This window comes from Cupressus sempervirens, chromosome 1, assembly GCF_028749045.1.
Source record: "Cupressus sempervirens isolate cs-2001-9-10 chromosome 1, ASM2874904v1, whole genome shotgun sequence".
Taxonomy (NCBI): Eukaryota; Viridiplantae; Streptophyta; class Pinopsida; order Cupressales; family Cupressaceae; genus Cupressus; species Cupressus sempervirens.
Genome location: NC_143118.1, coordinates 788,929,467 through 788,950,609, shown reverse-complemented (window position 1 = coordinate 788,950,609; position 21,143 = coordinate 788,929,467). Strand labels below are relative to the sequence as shown.

General features: G+C 33.6%; 1 protein-coding gene across 1 annotated transcript; it reads right to left on the bottom strand.

Annotated features, from left to right (window-relative positions):
- Positions 1-16,162: 16,162 nt before the first annotated feature.
- On the bottom strand, positions 16,163-18,301 carry LOC149580233 (methyltransferase FGSG_00040-like). Its single transcript, XM_089813352.1, has one exon. It carries the CDS (start codon positions 18,299-18,301, stop codon positions 16,163-16,165), a length of 2,139 nt encoding a protein of 712 aa, XP_089669478.1.
- Positions 18,302-21,143: the final 2,842 nt, after the last annotated feature.

The following is a 21,143-nucleotide window of genomic DNA, read 5'->3' as shown; positions in this document are numbered from 1 at the left end:
CCCCTTGGACATAATCAATGAAATAACCTCTATGAGGTGTAGCATGGAATGAAGCGCCAGAATCTAAAACCCATGAATCATCAACACTCTCTAAAGACAGAAGCAAAGCATCCTCTTCGGATTTGTTACTTACCACATTTGCCTCCTTGTCTCCATCTGATTTATCTCCTTCATTTTTCTTTCGATTCCAGCAATCTTTCTTTTTGTGCCCTGGTTTCCCACAGTACCAGCAATCATTTGGTCCTCTCAATTGAGACCTCCTTCCCTTTGACTTTCCTCTTGATTTCCCACGATTTCCATAGTTACTTCCTCTTTCAGTTGTTCTGCCCCTACTTTGTGCATTTAAAGCACTTTCTGATGTAGATCCACCTAAGGATTTTCTACGAGTTTCCTCACTTAAAATAACACTAATCACATCATCATATTTTAGGGTACTAGATCTAGGAACAGAATTACTCACCGCCATTACCAAGCCATTCCAGCTTTCAGGCAAAGAACACAAAATCAAGAGAGCCCTAATTTCTTCATCAAAATTGATACCCACAAAAGATAATTGACTAGTAATAGTATTAAACTCATTTAAATGATCTGCAATAGATCCACCTTCTGCCATTTTCATATTAAATAAACGCTTCATGAGAAATACCTTATTTGAAGCGGAGGGCTTTTCATACAGTATCGCTAGGGTTTTCATCAAATCTTCTGTCGTCTTTGCTTTTGTAATATTAAATGCCACTGATGGTGCCAAGCATAACCGAATGCTTTCGAGTGCCTTTCTGTCCAAAAGATCCCATTCAGCCTCTGACATAGTTCCCTGATTCTTGGCCTTGCCTTCCAATGGCTTCCATAAATCCTTCTGATATAGATAGTCTTCCATTTGCATCTTCCATAACTGGAAGTTCTGCCCATTAAACCTATCAACCCTCAACTTACCCTCATCTGCCATTGCTCCCACTCAACCGTGAGACTCCCACTTAACCATGAGACTTTCCTGCAGAGGATAACTGAAAGACAACCTTGCTCTGATACCACTTGCTAGGATAAACCATGGGCAGAAATAAAAACTACATGCAAATATAACCAATAATAGAAAATAATAGAACACACAGAAATGAACACAAGGCACCAAGATTTAACGTGGTTCACCCAATCCTTGGGCTACGTCCACCAAAAAGCAAGTCCGATCTTATTACAATCCAGTGATTACAACCTGATTGCAATCCGTAATACCTTACAGGTCAATACTGCCGCAAGAACCAATTTCGTATCACAACATTATGAAAAATACCCAACCCTAAGCCCTTTTATACAAGTATTAAACCACTTTAGGGTTATAACATGTCGGCCATATGTCGGCCATAATATGTCGGCTACTGCCCAAAAAAATAAAATTATTTATGAAGTATGTACAGTACTTTCCTGATCAGTCACCACAATCTAACACCATCTACCACTGTCAGCAAGTTGTCCCACTATGTCAAAGCACAGTTGATGAAATCTTTCATGGATCTCCCTGGATCCAATTACTATGATCACCCATGACCCAACTCTCTTACTAGTTGTGCATACCATAAATACTCCTAGGAGATGTCTTGAGGATGCCCATACTGACACCACATGTGAGTAATTGGAAATCTCTCCACTATCTTTATAGAACAACCTATTAGTAGTCATGGCACAAACATATAGCTCAAGTCCTCGGGTGCATCATCATTGTCCTTAGTCTCTCTCCAAGGCCACTATACAATGGATATCAAGTCATCAAGGCATGTCGTCCAATGCTCAGTCTTCTCTAGAGCTACTTGGGTAAGTTGGGCTTTGTATCTACAAATATAGGGCTCCATTATCTACCTCTAATCCTCAAAAATGGGCCTCATAATAGGCAAATACTCCCATGCCCAGATCTGGAGAACATAGACTCTGGCAGCCATGCTCTTCCACTCATGATACACTATCTCATGCATCTCATGATACATGTGTGCAAGCATGCACTGTCCCCACCCATATCTCTCCAAGGTCTCTAACATCTTTTGGAGCATCTCGCGCCATCCACACTCTAATCCATGTTGGCCTCTATCGGGCATCAAGAAATAGATGATAAAGATCCCCAAAACTGATGCCAATATGTGAGTATGACCATAATTATGCATGAGCTCATCCCATGTGATCATTCTGCCTATGATCAAGTCCTACTTTAAAATGGGCTACAATGCCTCTGTGCCTACCCTTGACCCATGGAATAGTATACATAGAATCCTATAGATGTCCTCCTGTGTCATTGTCAACTCCCCCTTGAGAAATTGGAAAGTGTTCATTTTGAAATGGAAATGCACCAATAGTGCTATTAGCAGGCTATGATTCACCAACATTGGTGGAATCCATCATAGATATGATAAGCCCAATTTGTCTATATATGCCATATCTACATCATCAAGTTACTACAACAAAGCTCTGCATGGTAGGTAATGGGATTGAAATTTGATATCATCAAAGGTAACATGCACACACAAATAGATACAACATGCAAATGAATAGTCTCTACTCAAAAAAAGAATATGATGAAAATAAGAATAAAATTGGAATACAAAGTCAAATTTTCAACTTTAAACTTACAAAGACACTAGGATTTTGTGTGAAATCACAAGTCCTTGGATGAGACTATGCATCTTCAAGCGAGGAAGCAACTATTCATTTGAAGAGTGACTAAACTACCAGTGAAAAACCCCTAAACACTATGGCTTCTCATGCGACACATGCGCATCTCCCATGCAAGAAAACCCACCATCCCAGGCAAAGAAGTACAAGCCTAGTACTTCCTCATGTTAGAAGTGACTAGCTTCATGTGAGGAGAGACATCCTTGCATGGGAACTGACACACAAAAGCTTAATGAGCCCTAAAAAGGTGCTAAAGTACATCAAAAAACATGAAAAACTTAATGTCGAGTAAGGTTATCGAACAATCACTGAAGGTCTATACTTCGTCAGCTAGATGTTTCGTTGAGAGTGCTCAAATCGATGAGAAGACATGGAGACCACCATCTTAGCCTTAGGGCTCTCTTCTTCACTAAAGAAAAAAGTGTAAATGATTTTAAAATAACCTTGTGGGCCCTTATATAGGTTTTGACCTAATTTCTCAAAATGCTTCGATTTGTGTGGAAATCACTTCCTGGCTAATTTGACCATTTTGAATCCATTTTTGGATTGAATTCAAAATTTGACACACTTAAGTAACTCAAAAATGCATTTAAAAACTTTTGGATTGACGTGATTAAATGCTTCTGCAGTCCATTTTTTTGATGCTTTGTGAATCTTGGAATCTTTTCAAATCACAGTTTCTTCACATTTTCTAAAAAATTCTCAACAAGGCAACTCAAGTTAACTCTAGTCAACCTTTGCTCAAACTTGGTCTTCTGGAACTTGAAATCAGTGTAGTTTGACTCTAAATTTTCTTCTAATCTTTTTTATCTCTTCTATAATCTTTTCAATCTTTGATTTCTTCTATATCTATCGATATACTACTCTACGTCATATTTCTAGTGTGTCATCTTTCAATTTTGCTCTTGAGGGTATAAGATGATTACATCATTGAATCTAAATTTCAACTTAATTTGAATCTTATGTCCTCATCACTCAGAGCATCTCATCACTAGGGGCATCTTGTTCCCTTCTATTTGGAAACATTTTTCATCTATCTCATCTTTTCATTAGTTGATCACATCTTATAGCAATATTTATCATAGTTCGATGGACAGGTATCAGGATAGTCTAAACCCCAACTCCTAAAGATCAAGCCTCATCCTAGGGATGATTCAATGACTCACGGTTGGATCTTGTATCTTTTATCAATCTAGGTACCTAGATATTCTATTTGGATTCCTTAAGGTTAAGCACTGTTTTGCAGAAAATCTTTAAAAGCTTATCAATTTAGGTATCTAGGTGTCCTATCTGGATCCCTTAAGATTAAGCTCCATTTTGGAGGAAATCTTTAAAAGTTTATCAATCTAGGTATCTAAGTGTTCTATTTGGATCCCTTAAGATTAAGCTTCATTTTGGAGATAATCTCCAAAAGCTTATCAATCTAGGTATCTAGGTGTTCTATCTAGATCCATTAAGTTTAAGCTCTATTCTGGAGATAATCATTAAAAGCTTATCAATCTAGGTATCTAGGTGTTCTATCTGGATCGCTTAAGATTAAGCTTCATTTCGGAGATAATCTTTAAAAGATTATCAATCTAGCTAGTATTAAGGTGTTCTATCTAGATCCCTTAAGATTAAGATCTATTCTAGAGATAATATTTAAAAGCTTATTAATTTAGGTGTCTAGGTGTTCTATCTAGATCCCTTAAGATTAAGCTCCATTCTGGAGATAATCTTTAAAAGCTTGTCAATTATGGTATCTAGTTGTTCTATCTGGATCCCCTAAGGCTAAGCTATGTTCTAGAGATAACCTTTAAAAGCTTATCAATTTGTCTATGTGTCATCAATTTTAGAATCAATCTTGTTTCTTGATCTCTATTTCATACTTTTGATTTCTTTGAATCAAATGTTTTGCTTGCACATTTATTGAAAGTGGACGAAATGTAATACCCAAAAATTGGTTCATTGCCATGACAACCAATTCTAGTCTATTTGATCAACCTTAAAGGCATATGTCAGTAGGCAATTATCATTCTAATTCTTGCTATTTGACTTAATTGTCAAATGCAGAAAACCCTAATCTGCATTAATCACACTATTTATTTAATTCCTAAAGTATAGACTTGAATTAGCTACTTTAAACATATTGATTAGATTTAATTTAATTTAAACTCTTTATACTCTGGTTAAATTAAATTATCTCCTAAAGCTAATGTACTAGGGAATTAAATTTATTAAATTTAATAAAGCTCTGATGTTAATTATTGAATGCAATTATTCAATTAATTGAAATATACATTTATGAGGTCATGTCTCATTTTTATTAAATTAAATAACCTTCTAATTTATTCTCTTCAATTTAGTAATGAGAATTCCAAGTGATCTATCTCTCAAATTAGAAGTGGCTTAATCCACTTATTCTCACACTCAGGTGAATTTCAGTTAACTCTCCATCACACTCAGGATCTAAGTTAGTTAACCTCACCTACACTGGGAATTTTCCATCCTAACTGGATCTCATCTTCAATCCTGACCATTGATCTGAGTTCATCTCAACTGTTGATTGATTTCAGGAATTCTATATAAGAGACTTCTAATTACTCATTACAAATGTTGGAATTTGAATTGCATCAAATTATTGCCAAATTCTGTACTCATTTCCTTAAATATTCTCATAGCTTTCATTGTTTAGCTTTAGTATCATAAAGATTGAAATGTAATCATATAGTTTAATTTTTTTAATATGTTATTAGATTAATTGCATTTCTCATCTAGATTAATTACATTATCATTTAGCTACATAAATCCTTCATAGTAAAAGGTTTGGTTTCCCGCTTCTCAATCTAAGAGCAACGAAAAATCCTTCTAGTTAGAAGGAAATTGGCCGTGTTGATTAGATTAACTAGATGAACAATTCAATGTTCATTCTAGGATGATCTCTCAGGTAAAGACTATGTTGAAGCATGTGTGAGAATCTAAGGCCCACAATTCACACATCCAAAAGCCAATAGTGTAGGATTTAGGAACTCAATAGCATGAAATAGCCTAGCAAGTGTATCCCTAAATAAATGCTCTCTCTCCTTAGTAGATGATGTTGGTCTACATGATGTATTAGACTCAGCAATAGGACACCCTCCCTGAACAGTAGCCTCCACTGAGGATGTAGGTGCACCACTAGGACCAAATGCCATAATGCTTGATATGCAAAGAAGATATGTCTATAAATTCAAAGATAGTATATAAAATTGAGAGTTAAATTTAATTTAAAACATGCATGTACACACACACACACACACGCGCACGCAAAGTTGAATAACTAAAAAATATAAATCATTTTATTTAACAAACATGTTAAATATATTTCAACTTCATGTACATAGCTCATGTATGTGAACCAAAAATATATGTATGTGTGATAAAAAAAAAAACTAATTTCAAATTAAGTTAACTTTTTGCCAAATATTTGACTACATGTTAAAGTACATATATTTACCATGTTAATATTTTCTAAAATTTTTAACTAATTTTTAGCTATTGGTTTAAACTAATTTGATTTTAAGTTTCCAAGATTGAACAACTAGAAGTTATTATAGTTTAGTTCTACCTAATGTTTCACCACCTGTTAGTTATCTATATCAGTTTACTATGTTAATATTTTCTGAAATGTAATTAATTTAGTTATCTAGGTTTTAACTTGATTTTTCTATGTTTAATGTAAAATCTACATAAATTATTAAGTAGATATTTAATTATAAAAAAAAATAGTTCTCTATCTAACATATGATTTAATTATATAAAAAAATTAACTAGTCTAAATAACTAACTATTGAAACACTTGAAACACAATTAATTTAACTAATACTAACATGTAATAACTAAAAACAACTGGGAAAAACAAAAAAAAAAAAACAACCAAAAAAAAAACTACATACTACTTACCAAAACACCCTAACAAGCTCCTTAGAATCTAGAAACCAAAATAGTGCAAATGACCTCTAAAAGCAATTTTTGGCTGATTTATATTGTCTTGCATCCTTTTGGTTGTAACCCTTTTGGCAAAAAGGGTTTCAGCCATAACACTGGCAGCCACGTCGACCTAGGAGAGTGCCACACACGTATGGCCAAAACCCTTTCATCTATAACCCTCCAAGATATACCAAAGGATGACATATGTTTGTGCTTCTGCCTGGGAATTAATGCTTCCGATGGGGTAGATGGTGTGTTTAGAAAGAAAGAAATAACATAATCTTCAGAGATGAAAAGATGGAAACTTGTTATATCTTCCATATCATAAGATAAGACCACCAAGGATAGTATAAATTGTGCTTGATTCCCCAAAAGCCTTATGTTTTTTAGCTTTCTTGATGTAAGGCTAAAATAAAACTTGAATATCAAACAAAGTTTGATAGATATCAATTGGCATAAGAGTTAGAAAAGGAAAAAGTGCTATTGGATTCTGTTTGAGAAAGGATGGTTGAAATGTAATGTTGATAGATGTTCCAAAGGGAACATTAGTATCACTAGAGCTGGAGGAATTATCAGAGGTTGGAAAGTTAATATTATTCTTGACTTTTCCAAGTTGTTGGGAATAGGTCCAACAACTATGCTTAGACTGTAGTGATGTGGTATGGTATTAAAACTTTGCAAGACTTAGAAATAGACAATGTTGAGTTGGAAGGAGACATGAAGCTCATTATTGACTTTCTTTTAAATAAAGTCAAATGCCCATAGAGTATTGCTCCTTTAATTGATGATTTCAAATGAAGGCTCTCATCATTTAATAGTGTTCTAATCAAGAACTCCCTTAGTGAATACAACAAATCCATGGACTACCTAGCTACATGGGGTCTAAACCATTGGGAATGGAGGATTGTGAATAAGATGGAGGGGAAAAAAGAGTTAAACCTAATATTTATAACTAATAACAAAAAATATAATGGTATGTGGTAGGAGTACAAGAGGTGCTAGGTGGACCACAAAGTAGCCAAGTCAATAGTGTTCAGATCCTATGACCATTAAAGGAAATAATTATATTGAGATGTGTTTGAGCATCCTTTGTAATATTCACATTAATGAGGTGTTAATCCCTACGAAGTTGAAAAGGATGCTCCACATTGTTTCAATAATAAGGTTTAATCATGCAAATCTTAACTCTCTCTCTCTCTCTCTCTCTCTCTCTCTCTCTCTCTCTCACACACACACACACACACACACACACACACATTTCCCAAGATGGTTAATAATCTCATTGTAAGACATTTATGGAGTTGAGTTAGAAATTACCCCACTCAACCGAGGCATTATGTGTCGCAAGTCATCATGGTTTATTATATTTATCACATTGAAAGTATGGAAAGGGCCAATTTTGTGAAATGATATCAAGCCAAGATCAAGAGAAAGCTTTCTAGCAAGATTTTTATAACATTAATCCTACAACTTATATTTTTTTCATCCTTCTTGGGAAATGGAAAAGTCTTCTCTACACTCAAAGCTCCTTAATAACATCCATTTTCTTTAGTTTTTGAAGAAAGTTTCCATAATGAGAAATGTTCTAGGAAAAGGTGTTTACAAGCTAAGCTTGGGTCCCAAGAAAACTAACCAGTTGTTTGAGAAGAAGAACATCATGGGTGGTCTACCAAAATATGTTGAACCTAGAAATAGAAAAGATCTCAAGCAAAAAAAGGAAATATGTGGTTATTTTGTCAAGGGGGGATTAAATTCTTATATTTAGGCAATTAAAGGCCAAAACATCACCCTTTTGACTAAGTTTACTAATTCATGGAACAAGGGTTGGGTGGAAATAGTAAGTATCTAATTTGTCATGATGCCATAGCTGATTGGTGAAGCGACAAGCTTGGATTGTGTTGGTGTTAAAGTTGAAAGAAAAGGTGCGCTAGATTATAGTAAATTTATGCATGTAAATTATTTGAAGATATGAAAAAACCAGTTAGAGTTAGTTATGGAAATAGGTATGATAGGCTCTCCCTTCCTAGTCCTTTTGGTACCACATGTTACTGGTTAATCAAGTATTTCACTCTTGAAAGTTTGAATGCAACCTATCATGACTACAATTTCCTTTTCTTAACATGTTGAGGCATGGGGGAAAATTTAACATCTCGTTCTTCCTGCTTTCTTCTCTAGTCAAAAATATTGTCCTACGAGAAAACACTCTGATTCACTAAGGGCTCATTTTTTTCCTCTAACATCATGTCTATTCTCACCATTATGGTTTTGGTAGATGTCTCCCACCTATATAAAAACCCTAGATAACATATGGGGCCTAATTTTTCAATGGTTGTTGAAGAGATCTTCACTAACAAATCCCAAATTGAGTCACCTCATCTCTAAGATAACCCTCATTCCTCCAAATCTAAAAGCTTAATATTTCTTTGGAACAATCCCTTTTTCTTGAGGCCCCCAAAAAATGGAAGAATGCTTCTACTAAATCTAGCCTTACTATACCCCTAAAAAAAGGAAAATGACAGAAGACATTATTGATGCCAAAAAAAATTATGGGGAGGAAATTTATGATTTTTAGGTGGAGGATAGGGCTATGGACATTGAAATGCAAAAGGGGAATAGTAGTTATAGGAAGAGAAGATCATCAAGATTTATTTATTTTTAAAGGAAGAGATATAAGGAATAAAGCAAGGAGGATTCCCACAATTCCCAAATCGAGGATAAGGTAGAAGAGATTGAAGTGGATGAAACACACGAGAAAGTTGAGGTTTTCTTCTCTGAAGATGCATATTTTGAAGCAGAAGTAGATGATACTAATGAGGAAACCCAATTTCCCCAAGAAATAAAAGTGGAGGTGGACTTAGGGATTTCTAGTGATGAAGAGATTGAGTCTTATGATAAGAAAAAGGTTGGGGAACAAATATTTTCCCCTCCTATCATCGAGAGGCCTTTGGAAGACTTTAAAAAGAACTATAAAAAGAGTTTTGCTGAAATTAATGTGAAGATTGAAGAACTAAACAATAAGTTCAACAAGGTCATCACTGAACATGAACTAGGAGTGGCTATTTATGCCATCTACAAGGTTCCTAAATAATGAGAAATGTTGTGTTCAGGGTGATCAATGAGAAGAGTAAATTGATAAATACAAGCCTAACCAAGGAGGAGAAAATTGACGAGATAAAGAGTGAAATATAGATCGAGAGCTAGATTGAATAAATCAAGCACCTTAATGAAGATTAGGAGAACATTAAATGGGCCTATTTCCTCATTCCTATTTCTTGTGCTATTATTAGTTTTTTCTGGTGGTTTTATGTTCCATATGTGGTATTGTAAAGTACTTATCTTTTCCTTCAGTGTTGTCGAGATTACTTTTGTTAACTAATAACTATGTTAATCCCCACTACTATTGGGATAGTAAGACTTTTAATTTGGTTAGTAAGCTTAGTAGTTTAAAGTTTAGACTTAAGTTAGTTTTAGGTGTGTATGGCTTAAAATATTCGAAGAACATGGTTGGTTTTGATTTATTTTATTTTCTTAAAGTTATTGGTGGGACTCTAACCACTAGGGTTATAGTAAGCTTCTCTACTGCTTAGTTGTAATGGCACAAGATAGAGATGGTATGTGCTAATTGCTTTTTTTTTTTTTGTTCAGGACCATCTTCCTATCTTTTTCAAATCAAAATGTAATATATTTTATAAAGATAAATATATGATAGAATACTAAATCTAATGCCAATTTTTTTTTGAAAAATAACATAAATTTCAAAAAACTTACCCAACAAAAATCTAGGGATTTATTGAGTGGTGTTTTCCCTAGGAAACACACAATATTCTCTAAATATCTCTGTACGACATGGTAAAAATAATTACTATCAAAAAATTAGAAAAATTTTAGTGTCATTTGCATTGGTCTCTCCAACATTTAAATTTTATTTAAGTACAACCAAATACTTGTGATGTATGTCTTTGCTGAAACATTAAAATTTGTATGGGCCCAAATTCCTAAAAATTAATATAAAAATATTTTTTGTATGAGAAAATTTGTTAACATTAGAATTTTCATTTAATACATATAAAATCACATTTACCAATGCAAATAAATTCTAAGAATAGGAGAACAAAAACAAAAGTCTCCACCATAAATAGGCAGGACTAATAATGTGTTCTTCAAAACACAATTAATTCAATATAAGTATGAGAGGAATCCAAAAAATAATACTTGAAGTTTGTCTTATGTTGAAGTTGATGAAAGATCAAACCCATAGTTCCCATCAATCACCTTCATGCAGACATTTGTCATAGAAAGAGATAGGAAAATGTTATCGAGCTTGGAATTCCTAGATCCACAAATGGGACATTCTTGATGAGCAAAAAAAGAGATTGCTATAATCAAAAGTGAATGAATGAATAGATTTAAAATTACCATCCTTATAAAAGAAGAAATGTAAACCTTGAAAGGTAGAAACCCTAAAGAGGAATATACTAGGTTGCAAGATAATAATTAATAAAAGAATTAATTATTATATGCCTAAATTTTATCTTAAGTAAAATCAAGATAATAAGTGACGCCTCCCCCCCATCTCCCCCCCCCACCTTAAGATAAACTTAAGGATTAGGTAAAAACATAGAAATTATTGCGGAACGTAAATTCAAGTCCTAGTGACAAATGTATGATGAGGTACCCAAGTACAGGCAAAGCTCTAGAAAGAGGAGAAATAGAGTGAGCCATATGGGAAAAACCCTACTCGAAAAAGAGATGGAAATAATTAAGAAAAGAACTAGTGAAGGATTGAAGAATCCTCCAAACTAGGGAATGTCCTAGAAGATAGCAACAAAAAAAAATTGTGAAGAACACCACTAAAGCATGAAGTTGCAAACACTACTAAACTATTGATCTAAAGAACCTTAATTGTATAGAACATGACTAGGTAGAGAAGACTAAGTCTATAGAGCTGATCAATCTAAGATTGAAGGTATCTTCATGGCCTCAAAAAGTAGGAATGAAAGAATGTTTATATGGTAAATGATCCATTTTATTGAAATGCATAGGTATCCAACCACTAAAATCACCTAGTATAGAGGATCAAATATTGAATAAATAGCTCACTCCATCAAACCAAGAAAGAAATAGAACCAACATAGCCCCCCTATAATGTTAAGAGGTAAGACATGATCACTGAAACTGAATATAATAACTCATGTAGAAAGAAGAACTAGGAACATCAAGAGTGCAAAATAAGTAAAAACACCTATAATGGTACATATCATTAACACGTTGTGAGACTAATATCATGGAATCAACACTCACTTAACAAAGGAAGATGGGGAATATAGCCAACATGAAACCCACCAAGCCACCTTATAATGTAGTGCAAGTACAAAAAAACACAAAGATGTGCAAGATCTCAAAATCTAATAGAGTGGTACTTTATCTCAATGTGTTTGTAAAAATATTACAAAAGGATGTCAAAAAATATCAAAAGAGACATAAAATTGATAAAAGAGAGAGTACAACCAATGAAAAATCACTTGAAGCACAAAAATTGATCCCTATACTTGAAACAACCAACATATCTACTAGAATGCAAAAAACCAAATAAATGAACGTGATGTGCCCGGAGCAAAATCTAGAAAAGAATGTCTCAAGATATGTCTCCTAGAGTGCAAAATAGAATCTTTAAATTTGACTACATAAAAAGATAAGAAAGCAACATTAAAAGTCCAAATAAACTACATCATCATGAGGGGCTCAAAGTTAGCTTTCTAATGATATCTTGTTTGCAAAAAATGGAGTCTAGATGAGAAAGTTATAGCCAAAAAACCATAGGTAGGTCAAAAAGAGCCGAAAGGGTAAAACAAAATCACCAACTCGAGATTTGTGCCAAAATTCCTCAAAAAGTATGCCTCACAGTACCATAAATTACCTTAGGAAGTGTACTAATTTGTATTATAAATTGTCTGAGGAAGTGTACAAGGCCCGTACCAAAAATCATCTCAATTTCTATGCCAAAAATATTGATTTTTGTGCCATATATCTTGATTTTCTTGCTAAAAATGTCAATTTTCATTTTGAAAATCATAAAATTGTCAATTTTCATTTTGAAAATCATAAAATTGTCACCTTGGGATATGTGTCAAATGTGCGAGCAATAATTTTTGCCTCAGATTCCAACTATGTCCAAATTAAATAAATTTTATATAAAAATATGAGTTTTGGGGTGGTTTGAGTTCAACGGTGAGGTTTGATTGGGCATAAAGTGCACCAAAAAAGTTGAACTCGAGATTCAATAGAAAAAAATTCTAAAAAATTAAACCACTTGAAAGAAAAAGAAAAAAAAACACAAATTTGACAGCCAAGTCAAACCTCTCATAAATAGAATAGGGCCATGAAGATCTAGAACTTGATACCATGTTGAAGTTGATGAAAGATCAACTCCAAAGCTCCCAAGAAACACCTGCATGCAAACACTTGTCAAAGAAAGAGAGAAGTAAAAGTTATAAAGGCTAGAATTCCTAGATCAATATATGAGACATTCTTGATAAGCAAAAAGAGAAATTGCTATAATTAAAAGTGAATGCAATATTACAAAGAGAGATCACCCTTATAAATGAGCTCAAAATCCTAATAACTAACTAACCTAGATTGCATGATAATAATTAATAAAAGAATTAATTAGTATATGCCTAAAGTTTAGCTTAAGTAAACTAGAGATAACAAGTGACTTAATAATTAAATCAAAATAATTTAATTAATAAGGCAATATCTTATTACTATATCATCTTATTTTCTTAATTCAACATATCAACTCCTATCTAGTGATTTACAATAATAAAGAAAATTCTTATACATGGTTGCATCACCATGTTTAGGATACATTTTTTTGATGATTAAGCTATACAAAGTTTTAAGATAAATCCATGGTAATAATTCACTAAGATTTAGGTTAAGGATAAAATGTACACAGTTGAGGTTATGGCACATAAAAAATATTTACCTTTGGTTGAAGGGAGGAAGTTTGGGAATCCTATTAACTCATACAAGAATTGATACACATCATGCCTAAATCTTGTATTCTCGAGTTCAAATAAAATTAATTGATAAGAAGAAAAATGTTTGAGTGACAACCACACCATATATTTGGGATCTATGTATTTATTTATTTATTTATTAACTGTTTGAAATTGGTAACTATTAAAATTAAAATTATTGTCACAATTGACTTTCCATGCATTAGATTGAAAAAATAGGTTCTTTTATACCAAGAGTGCTTAATTGCTTGCTTTATTTCTTTCTATTAAGTAATTCTTTAAAAAAAAAGGGTCTACAAAATTTCATATAAGAATCTTAAAATTGTATACATTATCATTTATTAAAGCTTAATTATATTAGGTTTTATAATTTTATTTTCATGTCTTTTAACTTCTTGTGGAAATCTTTGGTAGACAAAAATCTTTGGTAGATATGATTAATATAAGTTTACCTTAATTATCAATTATAATTTTGAATATTTTTATATTAAAAAATTTTAATAATCTTTGTGTGTGCAACTGCTCTCTTTCTAAATATTTTTCACTTTAAAATTCTTTATATTTTTAATATAACAACTTTCAAACATTTTATGTAAACTACCACTACCTGAATTTCACTTCATATATTTCTTATCTTAGCATTTAAAGTTATTTGTATCTAAGATCATTCTTTATTACTATTTTGAAATAGAAAATTAAATTTCAATGTAGAACAAAATAAAATTTATTTAGTTTTAATGCTATATTTTTGCAATAATGATCTATCAAAATATCGTATAATTTTACTTATTAAAGAAAGATAGTACAAACAAGAGAGGCAATGTGTCAAATTTCCTATCAATAATTGAAAAAGAAGGAAAATGGAGATTTATAGGTAGAAACGAAGAATATGAAGAGAGGGCTAAAAAAGAGAATGATATGTTATTATAAGGACAAGTAAAGGTAGAATGTTAGAGAGAGTTGAAGGGAATTTAAAATATTAATAATTATATTATTTTAAGAAATATATAAATAACAATAGAAACTATATTATATGAATAAACTAGTCATTTCTACCAATTCAGTTATAAGTTGAAATATTTGATTTAAAAAAATAAATTGTTGATTACTTAATTCAAACTACCAAAATATCTAATTAGTTTGAGGGGTAGTATTAGTTTTACAATTTTTAGAATGGTGTAAAAAAAATTTAGAGTAAGATTGTAAAATAATAGCCAGTAAAATATAGTGTAAACTTAAAGAAATAATATTTTACAAATGAAAAAAATAAACATCAATGCAAAACTAATAAATATATTTAAAATAAGAAATATAAAACATTTAACTCTATATTTGAACTTGGAAAAGGAAAGGAAAGGTGGTTTTATAGTCCACGACACTATGCCATAGTTTTTGGGTTTACATATGGTGACAGTGATATGGGACTACCTCGTACTCTTTTTTGAGAGGCGCTTGGCGCTACAAACGAGGCGTACATACCCTACCCCCAGTGGGATTTGAACTTGTGACCTCTCTTTCAAGAGTACAAGTTCTCCACCACTAGGCCAAGTAAGAAAACTAGATAGTGATAATAATATTGATTAGACATTCATATGTGAGGTGCAAGATAAAAATGATTATTTGTTTCAAAAGTAAATCCACTTGTCACAAATGTTTAAAAGGTAAAGTTGTAATTAATGCATGCTACACTTGGTAGAAAATATTTGTATTTTCTTACAAATGACAAAAATAAACTTCAATTTAAAACTAATAAATATATTAAAAATAAGAAATATAAAACATTTAACTCTATATTTGAAGTTGGTAAGAAAAATATACAATGATAATTAATATTGATTAGACCTTCATTTGTGAGGTGGAAGATAATTTATTTTATTTTTTTGGAAAAGTTAATCCACTTGTCACAAATGTGGAGAAGATAAAATTGTAATTAATGCATTCATTAATATATGATAAGAAAAATATTTGTTTTTATTGGTTCCAAAAATACTATGGTACAATAGAATGAATGAAAAATAGAATTTGATAAAATAATGAAAAATTATAAAAAGATATAAACATTTGAAATTTATTTTAATTTTTTAAATTCTATGAATTGATTAGTCAATTGAATTGAAAAATTAAATTGAATGATTTAAAGGAAGGAACCAGTAAGTTATTTCTCCCTTTAGCTTCTAAATCTTAACTATAAAATGAAAAATAATACACTGTTCACTAATTTTTATACATCTCCAAAATCAAATCTGGTATTAGAAAATAAAATTAAAGTTGACCGCAAAAAACAGAATACTTCTCATGTCTGCTATCTTCAAGTCATACAAAGGCTGACGAATGTTATATTGTCGTGACAAAAGCCTAAAGGATTTAGTTTATATCCTCGAAGTTTATCTTACCCATGAAAAACCTGCCGAAATTCAAACTAAAACAGAAGGAACGATTGATGTTCGCCAAAATCTGATTACATAACGATATCAGAATAATAATAATACTTGTAAGGACTATAGCTGGAATTACCAAAAATGTAGCATCTTCCCACCTCAAAAGGTTGCAGTCTTTGCGTGGCGCTGTGTGAGTGCTTGAATTACATTTTCAGTCTGTTTACCAAAAACTCGCACGCATGCATTTCTAGCTTCTGTTGCAGAAATCTCTACCGCGCAGCCTCTATTAGCAACCCCGTGCTTTGAGCCTTCCAGCTCGCGAGCCGCCATGGCGAGGGCTCGCAAGTCACCGGGTACAGTGTTTACAACGGCATGCAGGATTTCATGACTGGAAGGAATGGGGTCATTCAGTGCCTTGTCATAGAACTCATTCGACTGCGTTCCAGCCCAATAAGCAATCGCATACGAAGACCGAATCCACTGTTTTTCCTTGTCTTTCATTTTACTGTACGTCAAGAGCTTTTTCTCCATGGATTCGTAAACCTCGACAAATTTCCCAGAAATGGGAAGATCCGCGGGGAACTCTTCTCCTGACGACCTTGCCTCGTTTGTTTCCTGAAGAGCCTTGTCGTGCAACTCCGCAAACTGTCCATTCAAGCTCTTAAAGCTCCCTTTGAGAGGCTTCTCCCATTCACAACGCCTGCAGTTGCATTTGAAACCCCAGGCTTCGCACACGGCTTCTCGCTGCTGGAGTGGAGCCAGGGCATCGAAGTACGAAATGGTTATCTCTTCTCCCTTGTCAATTGGCTTTGCCGCATGCAAGAACATCGCTTTACCCACATTGAGTCTGGTTGAATTAGGAATACAGGAGTGATTAATGAATGACGGCAGCAACCACAACCCACTAAATCCCTCATTTGTTGCCGATATTTCGGCCCTTCCGCCCAGCGAGTTTCTGGAAACAATTTCTCGGATACGCTGTTTGTCGATATGTAGCACCGGCATTTCTGTTGTTTTTCGGCTGTATGCATCGAATAAGTTCACCGCCGGCGCCGACGCGCGGACCTGTTCAGATCCGTCGTCTAGGGCATAAAGCTGTTGCTGCAGTTTCTGAGAGTTTTCGGTAGCACCGACAACAGCGTCTACAAGTATGTTCTGCTCAGAGGAAGCGTCGTTTGTGGGCCTACGATAAAATTCGGAAGGCCTGAAACGATGGCCATCGATGGCAACGGCATTGCTGACTAAGAGGAGCTCGCCCGTGCTATGTTTTTCCGTAGCGAAGAGCCCACGGCCCCGACCGTCCCTCATCATCTTGATTTCCACATCGCCAATGAAGTCCCCAACCTCCGGAGGCGGTTCTGTTTCGAGCAAGAAGCCCGAAATATCGTACTCCCCCTGGCGATTCCGAGCACAAGAAGCCCTCGACTGGCGCAATGCGGCCTCAATACTTGCTTGCCCGGGGCTAACCTGGAGCGCCGCTTGCAGAACCTGGCACGCCTGGGGGTAGTCTTTGAGGCCGTACAGAGCTCGGCCTTTTCGGAACATTGATTTCAGATGACTGGGTTCGATCTGGATACCCTGGTTCGAGTCCTCCAAAGCACGCTCAAACTCGCCCATCTGCAGGTATGTCTCCGCCCGGTTGGAATAAGCCAGCACCCGCGTCTGTTTGCCCGCTTCGCCGTCATTTGATGCGCGAATGCAGTTGGTGTAATGAATTATGGCGCCGTGCCAGTTTTGCTTCCGGAAGCACTCGTTGCCCTTGCCGCGTTCCTCCTCCAAATCCAACTCGGGGTTATTATCGGCCAACATTTCTTCCGTCACCGTTACCAGATTTGCAGGGTTGTTCACTCTGATAGCAAGGCCGCCGTCAAGGGCTTGCTTGAAGTAGGGCTCCTTGATGGCCACTTTGTCTCCCCTGGGGTATGTTGCTCTAAGTGCTACAGGGGTGGACTCTGACGGGGGCACATTGTAGATGCCGACTCTAATGGCCAGGCCTTGGTTGTCCTCGAGCACGGTCATGACGCCGCCAAATTCGAAGGGTTCAACGCAGAGGGTGCCAAACAGGACGCGACCACGGTGGAAATGACCGACCTTGAGGTCCGTGAGTCGGATGGGTCGGAGGCCTTGCAGGGACGCAGAGGTCACTGCGGCAACGCGATCTCGCAAGGACACGGTACAAATATGGATATTGGTTGCTGTTAGATGAGTGTCCCTTTGAGCAGTACTTTCATGCTCTCGGACTAGAGTTTCCTTGTCAAATTTCTCCAAAGGGTCTTGCACTGCTCCGAGCCTAGACATGGCGTCCGCTTAATCGGTTGAAGGAGGCCTTAACCCGTCCGTGCTTTTGTTTTGTGTTCTTCGATATAGCACTCAAGGAGCAGTCCTCTTTTCTTTATAGTAGAAATCGTTATTTCCCGTCTTTTGATCCTTCGGACTTGCGGATATATAGCGTTTCCGCGTGGCTCCCTATTCCAGTTTTAAATGTTTTAGAAACAGGTGGCAGCGTGTGAGTCATGGGTGTCATATACAGTGACGCCATACCTTACCGGGCTTGCCTCGGAAGTCGAAGTTCAAACAGAAAACTTATTTTTTAATTACTGATTTTTTGTCGGTCCTAGTTATCCTCTTTTTATAAACCCATAATGTACCGACATACTAATCGTTGGATGCGCTACATTTCTCTACATGGCCTTGCACGCTGTTAAAACGTCGAGCTTGATTTAATAGTTGATTATGAGCCACTCATAATTTTGCTCTCTTTAGCTATAATATTCCGCCACATGTCAGCAGCTAAATATTGTAGGGCCTTTAAAACTCTAATAAATGATAACTACGCACAAATGCGCCGCCACCCTCGTTCCATGTCTAGGCGCAGAATTAATATTATGCTAAGCTTTGTTCATTAGTATTCTAATATAAAAGTTTGTTGATTACCTAATTCTTCATAAATCATAATAAGCTATATAAGATCTCGTGATTTTGAAAAAATAAAAAATAAAAAGTATACATATTTAATAGAAGACAGTAAACCTTAGTAAATATTTGTGCTTGCGGGAATCGATGGGAATTAATATGGTTCCGCTCGAATTCAAATCGTTTTGTAATTGCTTTCTTTCGTTTTAATATATGAATTCTTTAGCACTCCTACCAATAATTTGTACTTTATTAACGTATTTGTTATCATTTAACATTTGTATTAAGGTTTTGAGTTACAATTATCTTTAGAGATAAGGTTTATATCCAAGGTTTACATAAGGGTTAGGGTTATTATCAAGATTGAGTTGAGAGTTATAGGTTATGATTAAGATTAGGGTTATAATAAGGGTTTACAACATTATCACTATTATGATTAAGATTAAGGCTTGGATTTAAGGTTACAATAAAGATTAGGATTTAAGATTTATGATGATCATTAATAGGGTTATGAATTTGTTAAGAATTATGATTCAACATCATAGTAGAATTAAGATTATGATTGTGGTTTTGTGTTTGTATTATAATCTTCTTTAATATTAGTATTATGGTTAGGGTTTTGTCTAGGATAATGTATCTAGACTATTGTTTATATAATAGTTGGGTTAAGTTTCAAATCATAATTAATATATAATGATAGATATAGGATTTTGATTAGTTGTTGGATAGGTTTAGGCTTAGTATTAGGTTATAATTTAGATATATGTACTTAAGATTAGTGGTTAGGGTTAGAAGTGTGAGTAAGAATAGGCCAAATTGGATTTAAAGTTATAATTACTAGTTAGACCTTTATTTATAGATAGAGTTATGGTTAGGTTTAAGGCCAACAATATTGTTAGATTTATAGGTTTTTTAAAGATTAGGTTTATAGTAAGGACATAATGGTTTATATGATTGCTATATTTGGGGTTCTAATGAGGATTAGGAGTGGATTTAGAATTAAGATATTGATTAGGTTTATCATTTAAATTGTGTCAATATTAAAATTAAGGTTAGAGTTTACAATTATGATGATAATTTAAGATTAGAATTACAATTTACCTTTAGGGTTAGGATTTTAAGAAAAAAATTAGTTGTAAAAATAAAAAATATAGGATTTTGAAATTTTAGCTATGAAAATAAAAAAAATTATTACAATTGATTTTTCACACATCAGATTAAAAAAATAGGTTCTTTTATATGAAAAGTGCTTAAGTGCTTTCTTTATTTCTTTCTATTAAGTAATTCTTTTTTAAAAAGGTCTACAGAATTTCTTAAAAGAATCTTAAAGTTTTACACATTATCATGTATTAAAAGTTAATTATATTAATTTTTATAAATTTATTTTCATGTATTTGTAGAAATCTTTGGTAGATGTGATTGATATAAGTTTATCTTAATTATCAATTATAATTTTGAATATTTTTATATTAACAATTTTTTATAATCTTTTTGTGTTCAACTTCTCTCTTTTTGAATATTTTTAGTCCTAAAATTCTTTATACTTTTTAATAGGAAATTTTTTAAATATTTTATATAAACTACCACCACCTCAATTTCACTTCATATATTTCTTAGCTTAGTATTTATAGTTATTTGTAACTAAGATCATTATTTATTATAGTTATGAAATAAATAATTAAATTTCAATGTAGAACAAAATTAAATTTATTTGGTTTTAATGTTGTATTTCTATAATAATCATTTATCAAAATATCGTATTATTTTACTTATTGAAGGAAGATAGTACAACAAGAGATGCAATGTGTCAAAGTTCCCACCAATAATTGGAAAAGAAGGTAAATAGAGATTTATAGATAGAAAGGAAGGATAGAAAATCTTTTAATGGTTTATAGTAAGGACATAATGGCTTATAGTTAGGCCTCTGTTTGTAGATAGAGTTATGGTTAGGTTTAGGGCCAATAGTATGGTTAGATTTATAGGTTTTATTAGGATCAGGTTTATAGTAAGGACATAATGATTTATATGATTGTTATATTTGGGGTTCTAATGAGGATTAGGAGTTGATTTAGGATTAAGATATTGATTAGGGTTATCATTTAAATTATGGTCAATATTAAAATTGAGGTTAGAGTTTACAATTAGGATGATTTTGGATTAGAATTATGGTTAATGTTTAGGGTTAAGGTTAGGGTTAGAAATTTAAGAAAAAATTTATGGTTAGATT